Source organism: Bolinopsis microptera, chromosome 7, assembly GCF_026151205.1.
Source record: "Bolinopsis microptera isolate Bmic1 chromosome 7, MBARI_Bmic_1.0, whole genome shotgun sequence".
NCBI classification, from domain to species: domain Eukaryota; kingdom Metazoa; phylum Ctenophora; class Tentaculata; order Lobata; family Bolinopsidae; genus Bolinopsis; species Bolinopsis microptera.
In genome coordinates, this window is record NC_087078.1 from 5,920,538 (window position 1) to 5,935,813 (window position 15,276).

Sequence of the window (15,276 nt, forward strand, 5' to 3'; positions counted from 1 at the left end):
TTAATGTCCGTTCATAATTATGTCCGTTCATGTAATGTCCGTCCAAATAAGGTCCAATAAGGTATTACCAGGAATACACACAGACAATATTATTAACATTAACAATGACTTTGTATTTTTATAAACCCCTCCGGGATAGAATAAGATTCTGATAATCCCGGCTCCCGCTAAATAGATTCTGATAATCCCGGCTCCCGCTGTTAGTTTTTTCCCGCTGAATAAATAACCCGGCACAGCTTTTATAATCCCGCCCCGCTAATTTGGCTCAACAAGATTTGTTTTGTTTTGACATTCCATGAGAATTTCAACCGCGTACTGTCACGTGTTTTGATGACGTGTATCACGTGACTAACTACTACGACGCGCATTGGTAAAAAATGTCACGTGACCTATGGCTTAACGTAAGAACTATAAATACACTCGATCTACGTATCGGTCTAATTGCAGGCGCTGGCAAAACTCCAGCACACTGCTTACATTACTTAAACTCTTACATTAATTGGACCAGTTCCAAAACTTGTCTCGACGGTTACATTTGATTTTGTCCGGTTCGGTTAATTTTGTCGTGTTTGATATAAGCCATGTATTATAGTCGTCTACTTTGATAAACTTCATGACACGATATCATTATTAGCTTTTATCGCTTGCCAGGCTTAACTCGACGCCCCTTATCGATATTCATATTCATTCAACGTTCTGACTGAGGAATAATGTTTAGATATAACGCCAATTTCAAAAGTCATAGTACCTTAGTTGTATTTATTTGGTAGTCCCCAATTCCATTTCATATTTTCCATAATGATCTCATATAGCTATATTTAAGAGTAAAATGTCAAATTTGTTGGTCCTAGCACTAACCCGGAGGGGTTTATAACACATAACACCGGCACGCTTAAGTTATATTAAAATAACCCCTCGTGCTAAAGCACGTCGGGGTTATTTTCATAATAATCCCTCGTGCTTCGCACTCGAAATTATTATAAACTTTTCCCGCGCGTCGCGGGAAAAATTGAAATATAATCCCTGCGCATGCCGGGGTTATGTGTGTTATAACTTTAGATTAAGAAACATTAAACGTAGACCAGTCTAAACAAATTAGGATAAATTTTGGTTTCTCCAATTCGATTTTTGAGAAAACCTATCAAAAATACATACAACAATTTATTAAAGCAACATGTAATGCATGTTTTTGTGATTTTGTCATCCTTAGCACTATAACGGGTGTAATGTGTATTGATGACTCGGATCAGTTTCTAACTCCGACTTTAGTTTCTAACTCCGACTTTAGTTTCTAACTCCGACTTTAGTTTCTAACTCCGACTTTACTCCTGATCCAGAATATCGGAGTTTGCTAGGGTCTCCAGATGGCTAATTAAATTGGTGTCTCCAGATGGCAAGGCATCAGGTTTCAACTCACTTTGTTCGGCGGAATTTCATGGACCGTGTACCACCTTTCTTACAACTGTATTGATCACACACAAAAACAATTATTCCATGGCAACCGTCGCGTGTGATCTTATTGTCATTGATCACATGTACAGAATTTGCTTCATGCTAGTCTTTGTTGGTGTTCCGAGCTTCCTTCCGTCTGGCTCAGTACTAAACTCATTCTCGAAAATTGTAATTTACTCTACTATTTGAACATTTAGCAGGATCAACTAAGCGAGCATGGATTCTGATGTTTTGCTTTTTTTTGCGTACGTTTTGGAACTGTTGATGTTAGGCCCAAGGGATTTGATAGACCCTATTATATCTTTCAATCACCTTCGTATACCATCAATTTGCCGTTTAAATTTGTTTCAGTAATCAATTTATTTATCCCAAAAGGGGTTACATTTTTTCTTCTTTTAGAAGTACAGTCCAAAGTAAAGTGCTACTGCAGATAGCTGTGCAGATGATACGGTTATTATCTACAATATTGCCTTGGTTAGGCTTCTTTCTTGTGCGGGAAGCAACTTGTGATGACTCAGACCAAGGTTTCTATTTTCTAGTATTATGTTATTTATCATTACATTTAATGTAACATTTATTTTTAATCAATTATAGCATCTCTATCATTTGCAACGGGTAATCGCGGGAAGTGTGGGGTACGGTTAGCAGCATACATTTCTAACTTTGCAATTGTATAAAAAGTTTCGTCGATGTATAATTCGATTGTAAATTTGACCAAAACCCATAATCATGGGTAGAGTGTACCGCTGCCAGTGTCTCTCTTTATCAAACAAAAGGAAATGATATTAATTTGAGGAACAGTCCGCTAATGCAAATTGATACCGAGAATGAAATCGGTCGCTCGCTTTTTCAAATCAATAAGCTTTATTACAATTCGTGAGCCGTGATCGAATGGAAAAAGCGAGCGACCGATTTCATTCTCGGTATCAATTTGCATTAGCGGACTGTTCCTCAAATTAATATCATTTCCTTTTGTTTGGAAAAGAGAGACACTGGCAGCGGTACACTCTACCCATGATTATGGGTTTTGGTCAAATATCATCTCTTTTTGATTATAATGTCAGAATAATTTACACAGCTAGTCGAAACTTCATTAACAAGGAGGTAATTTCGACGATTTCGAAATTCTGCCTTTGAAAACGTTTCCTTGTGTTTAGTTAGGTATATCTGTCGATAACCGACTGAATATGGCACTTTTTACTCATTCAAGTTGGCATTAAATTCATATATAATGCCATTTAAATATCGTGGAAAGCAGAATATATTCGAAATCACGAATGAGCAAAATTCTCACCTTTCGCACGTGCAAACTTTGAGCGGACGTTGCGTGCGCATACAATATTGAATCACCGTACATTTTTGCATAGTGGTATTTAATATATAGTTTGATAAGCATGCAAAGTTTCAGAAGATTTCAAAAAGAACTTGGATCACAACGGGACTCCAAAGTTGATAAAAATCGTGAAAATCAAAATTTTTAGTGATTTTAGCTATTTTAAATCAATTTGGGCGTGTCCCCACGTGTGCAACTTTTCGATTTTTAACTTTAAAACTAGCCTATAACACAATTTACACCTTTAAGAAGCACAATTGAGCTCCACAACCCAAGGGATAGCCAAACACCAGAGAATACTAATTCACAACTTTTGTGTTTTTATAAAATTATTCTTCAAAAAAGCACTAACTTCAATAGCAAATATCTTTATGAAGGAGTAAGGTAGGAAACTTTTCCGGTAGATTTTTAGAATGCTTGAACAATTATCTAAGGTGAAAATATCCTCAGATTTTGAATAAAATTACTCTTTAATGGTGTAAAATCGATTTGAAAAGTTGTTGTTTTGTCAAAAATCAAGTTTTAAAATCACTTAAATTGATGACGTCATCAAGTGATGATGATGATGATAAATTATTTTTCAATATAAAGTAAACTAAAGTATAAACGATTATCTTTAAAACCTGTGGTTCGAAATGACTGTATCTTTTATACTTTTGAATCTACGGACACTTAAATGTAGGCTACAATTGACTGCAAAAAGCGTCTATACATATATATCTTCACGACAATCTGTTGTAAAACAGGGGTTCCAGAAAACCCACTTCCCGATACTCCTGAAACATGAAATTTTTTTTACTGTCGACTTGGACAAGGTCTAGACGCCCTGCAAAGTTTCAGATCTCTAACTCAATTTTAACATGGTTTTTAAGGCACCTGAATATGGCGATTTTGGGTTTTTTACCTAATTTCGTATAACATGCTGGCGCGTATTTTGCGCAAATTTCTTAAAAACCTTCATATAACTATTTCTTATTCCTGTCATCTTAAACATTGAATTAGAATGTTTTGAACTTAAATGTACCTGCTGAACTACTTTCGAAAAAGTCTTAATGCCTGGAAAACAATAAAGGGGATATAATAGTATAGGGGGTAAATAGTATTGTGAATATAAGGGCGACGGTAATGCTTGCCAGCATTGTGATGAATAGTATTAAAGTTGAATATGTAGTTGCAATATTAAAAAACATTAAAAAGACAATACACCTTGCTGCTCGCAGTAAGTTTATAATTATATCATTCTCATTTAATGAATATCATCAAATAATGCAGCTATTCTTCAGAGGCTACATTACAACTGTTACTCAATTCGTCTCCAGTAACACGGCTTGTCTCCGGTTTCAAGCTAACATTGGAGTGTGATATTGCCGGTGGAGCGAAATCGATTAATTGGTCAGTTACAATACTATATGAATGTACTCTGTTACCGGCTTAATCAAATTCTCCCTAAGACTAAGTTTCTTTGAGTAATAGCCACAATGAATTAGATGTCTATAATCATAAGATTTAAATCAAATCTCATTGAAATAATTGTAACGGTTTGTAAGGTTTCAAAACGACGAAAAGTTAACAGTCTACGAAGAGGTATCCAAAACGAAAGTGGAATCAAATGATGAACTCATCGAAAAGATGAAAATATCACTGATAACGAACAACGATAACAATGACCCGGTGGATAATCAATTTAAGTGTCAAGGGATGACATCGGACGAGACAAATTTCAATTCCAACAGTATTCTTCTTCGAGTGTTTCCTGCTAAAACTACAAAGGCTCCTGCCGATAATGAACATACTTATGAGGATGAGTCTCACGAGCTTGTGTGTCAGTTCCCAGACAGTGATGTGGTGACTAAGTACACTGTATCGTGGGAATTTAATATACAAGTAAGAGTGGAAAAACTTCTTCACCCTTAACTTTCATTTACTTCCAAATCACAACCTAATTTGTATCGATTTCGAATTTTGTAATTCAATTTCATACAGGTAGAGCTCAAACTGTAAGTAAAGATTACCTATATCATTATCCCTGAAACAAATAAATTCCGAAATAAATCATGGTCAAAATCGTGTATACAATGGATATAAAATTTAAAAATCATTATCAAACTATCTTATTGAGCCCACAAATGTTTGTACAATATTTATGAATGAAACGAAAAGACGATTTTCAATTAAAAAATTTGATCTATGCCCATTTATTTTTGTGTTCATAGCTGTCATTGTTTGGCCAAAGTAAGTATCATTCTTAAACTGTTGACCACCTTGAATTAGTACACATTGTTTACTGGTCCAACTTTCACAGAGTATGGTGGATCAAACCTGGTACACAATTGACACCAAACAAACTGATCTTGCTGATGGAGATGCAGTCATCGAAACTATTTTTAAGATAACCAAGGTAAGATACAAATTATTATTATCAGTTAATTATAACAAGTATTACAGTAATACCCCGATTTACCGCGGAGTTTGGGAGAAAGGAAATAGCCGTGGTAAATCGAGGTTTGCGGTAAATCGGGGCGTTGCGTGGTAAATCGGAGTTTTACTTTATTAGGTAGAAATATGCACAAAATGTTTCCCTCGATGATAGTAACGTGAGTACTCACTATGTAACCAGTCACGTCATCAATCAAACTGTAAACAAAGTCCTTAACATCCAGGTAGATGCAGGAGCCGACGGAAAGTACTCTTGTTCCGTAACCTGGGAAAATGGAGTTGTCATTAGTTCTGGAGAAATAACACTGGCAGTGCGATTAATATCAGATACTACAGAAGCATTCTCCATGTCCTCTGGATTCCCTGCAATGTTCATGTGCTCCGCAGTAGGTGACAAAGTTGCTGCCATAACATTTTCAATTACAGATGCAGTTACAGAAAATTCACGTGATGTAACAGTGGTGGTAACAGAATCCCATGATGATCAACAAAGAGTTACCACAGTTGGGAATTTTGACCTCAGTCAGCTCACAGCTAGCTCTTTTATTAATTGTGCTGTTCAGTGGGATGGTGATGCAATCATTCTTAAATCCAACCCAAATCTTGTGACTGTCATGTTAGTCGATATCACCGATAAAGGGGTCGGAAAAAAGAGATCTGATGGATGGGTTGCTGAAAAGGTGTATCTGGAGCTTAAGTGTATAGCTGATGTGCAGCTACCTTCAGGTTTATGGGTGGATCCTATCCCTGATTTTGAATGGATGCTACGTACAGAAAAATCATCTGAGTGGGTTAAAATTGTGGACAGCGATGATATCGAGTGAGTCCAGTGATTTAAACGGTTTTGTTACTGCTAATATCTAGTGATGGAATTGAAAATGTCACGATGAAATTATATGATAAACCGATATTAATACTACCAGAAATAAATCTTAATCTTAATTACCGAGTCTATAGCTAACAATTGTTACTATAAATAAGAAATAACAGTCACAGTTGACACCATATGATATAATCCCAAATCTTATATGTACAGAGTACATACAATATACACATACATGTATGTATTATATTTGAACCTATTTTTTATTGCAATTTTTCCTTCATTAAAATGCAATAGATAACCAAATGATACCCAGATTTACGATCAAGAGTTCGAAAACGTATGGCGACAGACTTATGAGTGCTCTAACTCTTGGCCCAATACAGATTGGACACAATAAATACGATGTAAAATGTAACGTCGACTATCACAGCAATGCTGGGCGAAAATTTCAGGGAGGAAAGGTATCATCAGAGGAATTTGAAGTTAAAGTGATGCACATCAAGTCTTTCTTGGTTGTCTCTGATGACACCATCGTTGTGGGCGAGGATTTTGATCTTGTATGCTTGGCTTATGGGCCTCCTGATTCCAAAAAGGAGATCGAATTGTTAAACAATTCAGAGGGCAAATTCTATCATTTCTACACTAAAGTGTATGACGGGGACGGGGAGAATTACCGCGAAGATTTCACAGTGAACGCAGAATATGTTGTATTAGATGGGGCCAATCTCACTTGCCAGGTAAGTTCTTGATGTAACTTTATTGTATTTTTTAGTACTCATTGGTCAATATTATTCCACTAATAACTTTGCATTTTTGTAATTCTCAGATGCCCTAGTAACAAATCAAGATTGTTAGTCGAATTGATATAGCCGTGCTTTAAAATTGAATCATGTACAAATACATTTGTTCTGATAGACACCTTTATTCGGTTAGGTCAGATTGGAACTTGAAGATTACTCATTTAACGTAAGTAAATCGTTACTAGTGAAATCATACTACGATTGCACCAAAGCTCCGATATCGTCCTTCGACACATGTAAGAATGTACCTTATCGGTCGTAATTATCACGGACAAATTTTTCACGAACCATATTTTTCACGGCCATAATTATTTACGATCATGACCGCCCATTTCCAAAAAATTGTGAAAATGTTTGGTGATTTATTAAGTGTTTTACTCTTTTTCTGAACTCTAGAATGTGACTGAGGAGTGATTATATTTGTCCTCGTATACTAATAAGCTAATATAGTGATCGGCTACACACATATCATTATCTACGCATATGTAGGGACACACACACACTAAAATTAATGGAAATAATTTCCGGACTTTATTATTCACGGACCTTAATGCCACAGACATTATTTTCACTGACATAATTATTCATGTTAAAGTCTTCAACGTGAAAGCAATGTCCGTGATAATCATGACCGATAAGGTAATCATTAACTTAACACTATAGTGTTATTGAATGATTAAGAGTGAAATTGAATTTTAATCGGAAATATTATTATAATAATATTTCCGATTAAAATTCAATTTCACTCTTAATCATTCAATAACAGCATGAGAATATGATACTGACAGAGTTAAAAATAATTACATCTTATATTATCGCGATCGAGGCTACTTTTTTCATAACTGATGGCATCTAAACTATTTCCCTCAGTACCGGGAATGTCAATTGAGTACACAGATAACGAAGGGGACCGAACAGCTAAAGTTATTTGTCCTGATGATAATGTCCACGGGAAATACATAATAGATGGTAAGAAAGACTTATAGAAACTGTGGTCATAACCCAGTGGCTAATCATTTGTAATGTTAACCTTGCCTAATAACTTCATATATGAGAGGCCAAAATTTTGTTGTCTGCGACACAAATTTTGAATGTTGGAGGGCAGGGTGCAGTTGTGATTGGTCATTGTTCTTCATTATCTCTAAATACCTTACTTTTCAGGCACCGATTACGTCAAGGAGGAATCATTTTGCTCAAAGCGCACTGGCGCCTACGAACCACCTCAACTTGCATCGTGCAAATTTGTGTATCCCTTCGTTTATGGAACGTATGAGCAAGTTTGGGATCTTCAAAAAGCTGATTTCACGGTTAGTTTCCACTCCACACAAGCTTTTTTTATCTCACACTTATTTTACTTCGGAGTATTCCAACAGCCACAATTCATATTCTAATTACTCTCTCTCTCTCTCTGTTCTGGTCAACGGTTTCTGGCCTCTTACGTTAAGATGGAGGCCTTCTCACCGTGCCCACAGAATGCAACTCCTGCTAGCTGCACGCCAGGACTCCCAAAGTATATACGAAATCATAAAATAATAAATATCAATGCAACAGACCCCTGGAGTCTTGAAGCTGTCACTACCTGTCTCAGAGCAAACCCACTTCCGTTGTAGTACTTCTGCGGGTAGACAAGGGACTTCCGAGCAAGGTCAAAGCCTGGGAGATATGTCTCTATGCGGAGATGGGCCTAGGTTGAGTTCCTAGTATGGGATTTAGCGAAAGTTCCTGGTGAAGAATCCAAGGAGGTTACCCAAAAGGGTTTTCCCTATCCAGTCTTGTCGACTGTTCCACAAATTTGAAGATATGATGTAGTTTACTGTTGTTAAGGTAGAGTTTACCAATTATCCTCATTCTGAACGTCATGATCTGGATGCACTTGTAGAGGAGGTGCTGGGATGTTGCTGCTTCTCCTGAAAAGTGTTCGCAATCTTGCGTCTTGAAGTTGACGTTGTTTGCCACGTTCTGAAAATAAACTAGTGGGCTGTGACCTATTCTGAAAGCGACCATGTTAGCCATCTGATGTGAGTTCCAGAAAATTAAAAGTTCCTGTACTTAATTTGTAGAGGAACATCACAAGTGGAATGTTCCTTTGTCACTGAGTGTGGCCTATTTGGGAGGAAGGGTTCTGGTCCTATGGGGATGTTGTTGGATTGATCGTCCCTTGCGAATTCTTCCGCTAGTTCTTTACCGTATACTCCTTAATGTCCTGGAACGAAGTCCTACTCGATGTGAATACCTAGTGAGTTGGTCTGAGATGTTCAGAACGAACCTGGAGTTAAAACTGGTGCTGTTAAGCGCTTTAAATGCAGCCTGGGAATCTGAGAGGAATTTATGATTGATGGAGATCCTAAGTTATCTTAAGTCCAGATACTTGCCATGTATAACGCAAATAGCGGGTATGATTTCCTCAATTAACCTGAAGGAGGAATGTCAGTCCTGAAATGTTACCATGTAACGTCGAGCTAAAAAATGAATCAAAAGATTGAGTAATGCATTCGATAAACATTGTATGTTCTATTTGCATCCCCTAAGCATTGCATTGATGTTTATTCCTGATCCGGTTAGCTTTGCGTCTCAGAACTAAAGAGGTCCACTATGCTTTAGTGAGCTATGCTCGCCACCAGGGTACTGTAGATCTAAGGGTTCCCCGTGTAATGGGGCAGGCTGTGAAAAAGCAGCTCTGCAGGATGTCCGAGATGAACTGTTTTCGAGTGTTGAGATCTTCCGCTGTAGAAACTGAATAGAACCAGTAAGGGTGTCAGTCAAACTCTGCTGCTACTAGATGATTGTAGAGCGTCCAGTCACACTTCAATGAAGAGTGTGGCAAAGCTAACCCGGTCCCCTGAAAAGTGGTTACTGGAGGAAGAAGTGCCAGGAATTCTCGCTATCAGTGTGTCCTCGTAGTCAGAGTTTAAATCCCTAATTCTGTCTTATCACGAGCCTGTGTCTAGCGTGTGTCAGCCCTTACGCATTAGCTGTCTTAACTGAAAAGACCTGAAAAGTGGTTACTGGAGGGAGAAGTGCCAGGACTACTCATTATCAGTGTGTCCTTGTAGTCAGGATGAGCGAATTGGAATCCCTAGCTCTGTGGTGGGTGACTTCGATGGGACCTGAAAGCTGAAAGATAATTTCCTGGTGATTTAGTAGCTCTTAGAGCTAGGTATCTGTGTCTAATGTATCGTCATTTGTGTGTGTACTATCTTGTAACCTGATATCTGAAAGAGAAATTTCCTGGTGCTTGGTAGCTGTTAGTGTTGTCTTCCTGGTTCCTATGGGAACTTTGAGTTGGCAAGGCCCAACCTTTGTACTCAACAAGAGAGCACACCACCCGTTAGTGCCAACCAGGCCACACCACGTGGAGGTTCGGAGAGGATTTCGTGACCCATATTCTAATTACATTTCTAAAATGTTTTAAACCTATATCACCTTCATTAAAACGCTTTAATTCTATATAAATAGGTTTGCGAATATGAAGACACTAATGAAGACTACTACTACTCTTCAACGCAAATATGGAAAAATTTAGTTACAAGATCAGATAAATGTGGTACTCACATAGTGGTACCATGTCTTAAAACTAACGGTATTTACATTGTTTACATAATTGTGCTGACAACAAAGTTATGATTGTCTTAGCTTTCATGTAATAATTATTTCTTTTTCCATGGTCAATTTTAGATCTGTATTCTGTTTATGATAAAAATATTTTCTATCTACGTATGTGCAATTCAAATAACGTTTACACATTTTAAAAGACAATTATAGCGATATTAATTCATAGTAATAAATCTGTGATGTTGTATTCAATTTCATAGGTATTGTATGTTCGGATACTGCATTAACATCTCTTCAGAATGCACGTTAGTGGATGTAAGAGGGAAAACTGGTTGTCGCTGGAACAATGAGACAAAAGCACTAACCATCTTTTACACAGTGAAACTAACAAATAAAGTGTGGACAGAAAAAGAAAGGGACGCTCTTGTAAACTTGCCTTTGATTGACTACCGGGGCGTGCCTTTGGCTGTAGAAATAAAGATTCCGTTTTATGATTGTTCTGGGGCTGAATGGAGATCCCGGATCAATTATCTCGGTAGGATGGAGTTTGATGCTGATTCCGATACGGTCATTCATATTGGTAAGAATAGTAATCACCTGTTCTTGTGTTTGTGAGCTGGTGTTGCAATTCGAGTAATTTCTTCAAAAGTTTCAATATCATGCTTTTATAATTTATAACCAAACATATGGTACTACAAAATATGGTACTACTAAATATGGTACTACTAAATATGGTACTTCATTGATTGTCATTGAAAGCTGGACGGTACCAGGCGGACGGCGGTTCTAATGACCAATTAAAACATATAAAATGATAGTGAATAATTTATAATATTTGATGGACAGCGCTGTGACTTGATAACGAAACCTTGACTGGGCGCTTCGAATTCTCTTTACGAATCTTTCCTACTATCATGGTAGCCTGCAGAGTAGGTTTTACTTTTAGTCCTATCTCCTGGAATATCTCCTGTACCCGCTCTTAAACATTCTCGTCCTTCTGTTCTGGCAGTCCAAATGGCAAATAATACAACGTTCCTGCTCCGATCCTCCTCCTGGGACCTGGATGTTACCTGGGGACCCTGCAGGCTATTATGTTCATAAACATAGAATATAAATTCGGCGGAATGACAGGCTGAGCGAGTCTGGCAGACCATAACGTTCTCCGCAGCAGCTTCACTGTATGACTTGAACTGTTCTTTCAAGTTGCTCTCCAATGAAGACTTGACCACAGTCTTTACTCATACTGCGTCGAGCTGCTTGTCCTTCATGTTGTGGACAACCTGCTCCTGTAATACTAATTAGCTGATTACCGCCACGTCTGATTCTCGATAACTATTAGCTGGCTCTTGATGGAGCTCAGCTCAGCCTTCAGCTGATTCATTTTTTCCGCCCGAAACCGCACAGTGGAACGATTCAGAAAACAATAATACCAAAGTGTCCTTCATCGCACGTTTACACACTGCTGACGTCACGTCAACTGGAGCAGTGCACCCGACTTGTTCCATCGCTTTAGGTATCCAAGCAGAGAATTTCCCGAGCAGACCCTCCAACTGACAACTCCTTGTCGTTAACAGCTGTAGCCATGGCTTAAAAGCTATCAGCACACACAGTAATCTCGCCGTTAAACTAGGCGAGATAAGCAAGCTGATAACCCTAAGTCGAACCCTAAAGTGGTGTCAGAAATTTATTTGTTGTGTGATTTTTGCACCACTTGGGAATCCAAATTTCGGGACTTAAAGTTTTAAATCCTTGGCCAATTTTTAATTTCTTATTTTTAATACTGGTCAAAAAAGTGAACGGAAAAATTCAAATTTTTTCACTGTTCTCAAATTGATTCATAAAATCCATTTTTCGGCCAACAGTTAAAAAACTGACCGAACTTTTCACAGCCGAAATTATTATTCTTACCCAAAATCTTGTGCAGAAAGAAAAAAAGGAAAAAGCCTCACTGGTCTGTACATTGGTATCGTTGTAGCGATTTTATTGGCAATTGGGGCAGCTATAGTCGTATATTACAGGTAAGATTGAAAATTAAAAAGCTGTAATAAAATGTATTGATCATACGATAGAAACTGATCCCTCAACTCTGATCTCTTGAAATTTGTGAGCTTAACACACAATATTCCCATACTGTCCAGAAAGGCGCTAATAGGAAGACTCAGGAATTAAACAGGAATCAGTGTAAACACCAAGAACTCAAGAATTGTGTGAGCGGTAGGGAGACAACCTTGAGCTTAAAGTTAATTACGATGTGTTGAGTAAGCCGTAAGGCAGATGCTACCTCATCAACAGCAGCTCAAACTATATCATGAAACTATACTTACTATCAAACTGTTGATTGGACTCAAAAAGGACTAATTGACAAGTGAATTTATTTTGATTATTAAATTTATTTTATATGAGCAAATTTGGTATCATGTAAACATGGTGTTGAGGAGTATGTTAAATAGCATGCAGAATGTTACTAATAATAGATGTGGATTCTGGTGTAGTTGTACCATTGGGGAGTGTGTGTATTACTATACACAGATGTTTGGTTATTAATAATTATTATTATGAGTATTTTAACTAATTATAATTGAATATTATCAGTATTTTAACTAATTATAATTGAATATAATTAGTATTTTAACTAATTATTATGGATGAAATTATTCATTATTATCAGTGTTCGGAGCTGTAGATTAGTTAATTAAAAAAATTTAACTGATATTAGTCAATAATCCAATAACAAATAAGGTTTGCGTAGTATTCCATATTAGTATTACTATTACAGATTACTTTGCATTCAAATTCGGATTTCGGGTACTAATATTATACTTCCGTTTAGTTCCGTAAGTAGTGTAGTGCTTTTTAGTTTTACGACCACACCGCGCCGCAAAAATTTAATTTAGCACATCATGTACCCTCTTTTCTTGCAGTATCAAGTTTAAAATTGGTTTTACTGTTCTCTTTACTGTTACAAACTCCATCACCTTTTAAGCTAGAACGATGCCCACAATAATCATACTACAATCTACCCAGAAAACCTTACCGCCTGCTGGGCTTGCTAGAGGTGATAGATTTTCAACAGCACGTTTGGCGTCGCGCGTCACATCGAGTTTACCTTTCGCACGCTGCATTTAGTTTAGTAGTCATGACAACGACATGACTTTGCAAAGTTTAAAAGCTGTGACCTTTTATTTAGCCAAAAATCAAACTTTTCGGTTTAATTCAGAATCTAAGTTGTCCCAAATTGTGCTCCTGGGGAGCCTCCTTTAAATTTACGAGACGGACATTTTGTTGAAAACCGGAAGGTTCTATCTATTTTACTTTTGGAGATATTCCCCGGCTGGTAGGGTTTGCTGGGTGGAACAAGCGCGCCCGCAGCGGCGCGAAAGCACTAGTAGAGGCTCTTACGGGCATTGTCTGCTCGATACGCTACGGACCCCAGATACACCTTACTAGACGTATTTTTGACCGTAGAATCGATTAAAAGTGGTTTTAAGATGATTGGACTGACTTTTTGGGGGTAAAATCGCAAAAAACCGATTTTTGGGCAAAAAATAGGCCAAAAAACCATGTTTTTTGATATTTTGAACAAGTTAATTTTGTTGGCATGTCGGCAAAACTTGCATGGAGATAGCTAAAACACAGCCGCACAAGATGGTTTAAAAATTTGAAAAATCCCTCTATTTTTTTGGGGGTAAAAATCCAAAAAAGTGGTAAAAATTTTGACTTTTTTGCTTGAAGTTTGAATAATTTTTTGCAGTTGTATTAAATCAACCCAAAAATAGTCACATCGTGTTTGCCTAAATTTTTCCTTTCCGAGAAGTACCCACTTCATATACTTTATCGAAGTTTGAATATTGTCCCTCCACAAGCGTTTTTGCCAAATTTTCGACGCGCACTACGCGCAAAAGCATTTAGTTGTTATCAATTGGCATCCGCGCGTTCATCATAAATTTCAAACAGCTATAACTCGAGATTATGTCTGTTTTAGCTCATATTTTCACACCAAATAGAAAACAATGTGATCTTATTGCTGACAAAATATGAATATAATTACTTTATTTGCCTTAGAGTAATAGACTGTCAAAGTTTAAAACGCGCATTGGTATAGCACGTGACTAATAAGGCCAAATTTATACTTCTTAACATATTATCGATCCTTAGACATCATACTATTGTGTCCAATTAGCGGTTAGGTCTCTAAACTCGTAGCAGAAAACACGTCTTTTTGCCCGTAAGAGCCTCTACTACACCTGGTTAGTAGAGGCTCTTACGGGCATTGTCTGCTCGATACGCTAGGGACCCCAGATACACCTTACTAGACGTATTTTTAACCGTAGAATCGATTAAAAGTAGTTTAAAAATGATTGGACTGAGTTAGCACCGTTAAAATTGCAAAAAAACCGATTTTGGGGCCAAAAATAGGCCAAAAAAGCATGTTTTTTGATAATTTGAGCAAGTTAATTTTGTTGGCATGTCGGCAAAATTTGCATGAAGGTAGCTAAAAGACAGCCGCACAAGATGGTTAAAAAATTTTAAAAATCCCTCTATTTTAGTGCAGGCAAAAACCCAAAAAAAGTGGTAAAAATTTTGACTTTTTTGCTTGAAGTTTGAATAATTTTTTGCAGTTGTATTAAATCAACCCAAAAATAGTCACATCGTGTTTGCCTAAATTTTTCCTTTCCGAGAAGTATCCACTTCATATACTTTATCGAAGTTTGAATATTGTCACTCCGCAAGCGTTTTTGCCAAATTTTCGACGCGCACTACGCGCAAAAGCATTTAGTTGTTATCAATTGGCACCCACGCGTTCATCATAAATTTCAAACAGCTATAACTCAGCGAGATTATGTCCGTTCTAGCTCATATTTTCACACCAAATAGAA

The 15,276-nt window shown here is 37.2% G+C and overlaps 1 protein-coding gene across 1 annotated transcript; it reads left to right on the forward strand.

The window, feature by feature from the left end:
- The first annotated feature begins 1,851 nt into the window (after nt 1–1,851).
- On the forward strand, nt 1,852–12,640 carry LOC134818138 (uncharacterized). Its single transcript, XM_063827570.1, has 13 exons — nt 1,852–1,976; nt 4,069–4,177; nt 4,333–4,669; nt 5,088–5,183; nt 5,446–6,041; nt 6,361–6,784; nt 6,981–7,083; nt 7,718–7,816; nt 8,009–8,154; nt 10,304–10,427; nt 10,698–10,979; nt 12,324–12,417; nt 12,538–12,640. Exons 1-13 carry the CDS (start codon nt 1,895–1,897, stop codon nt 12,566–12,568), a joined length of 2,523 nt encoding a protein of 840 aa, XP_063683640.1. The 5' UTR covers nt 1,852–1,894; the 3' UTR covers nt 12,569–12,640.
- The last annotated feature ends 2,636 nt before the right edge of the window (nt 12,641–15,276 follow it).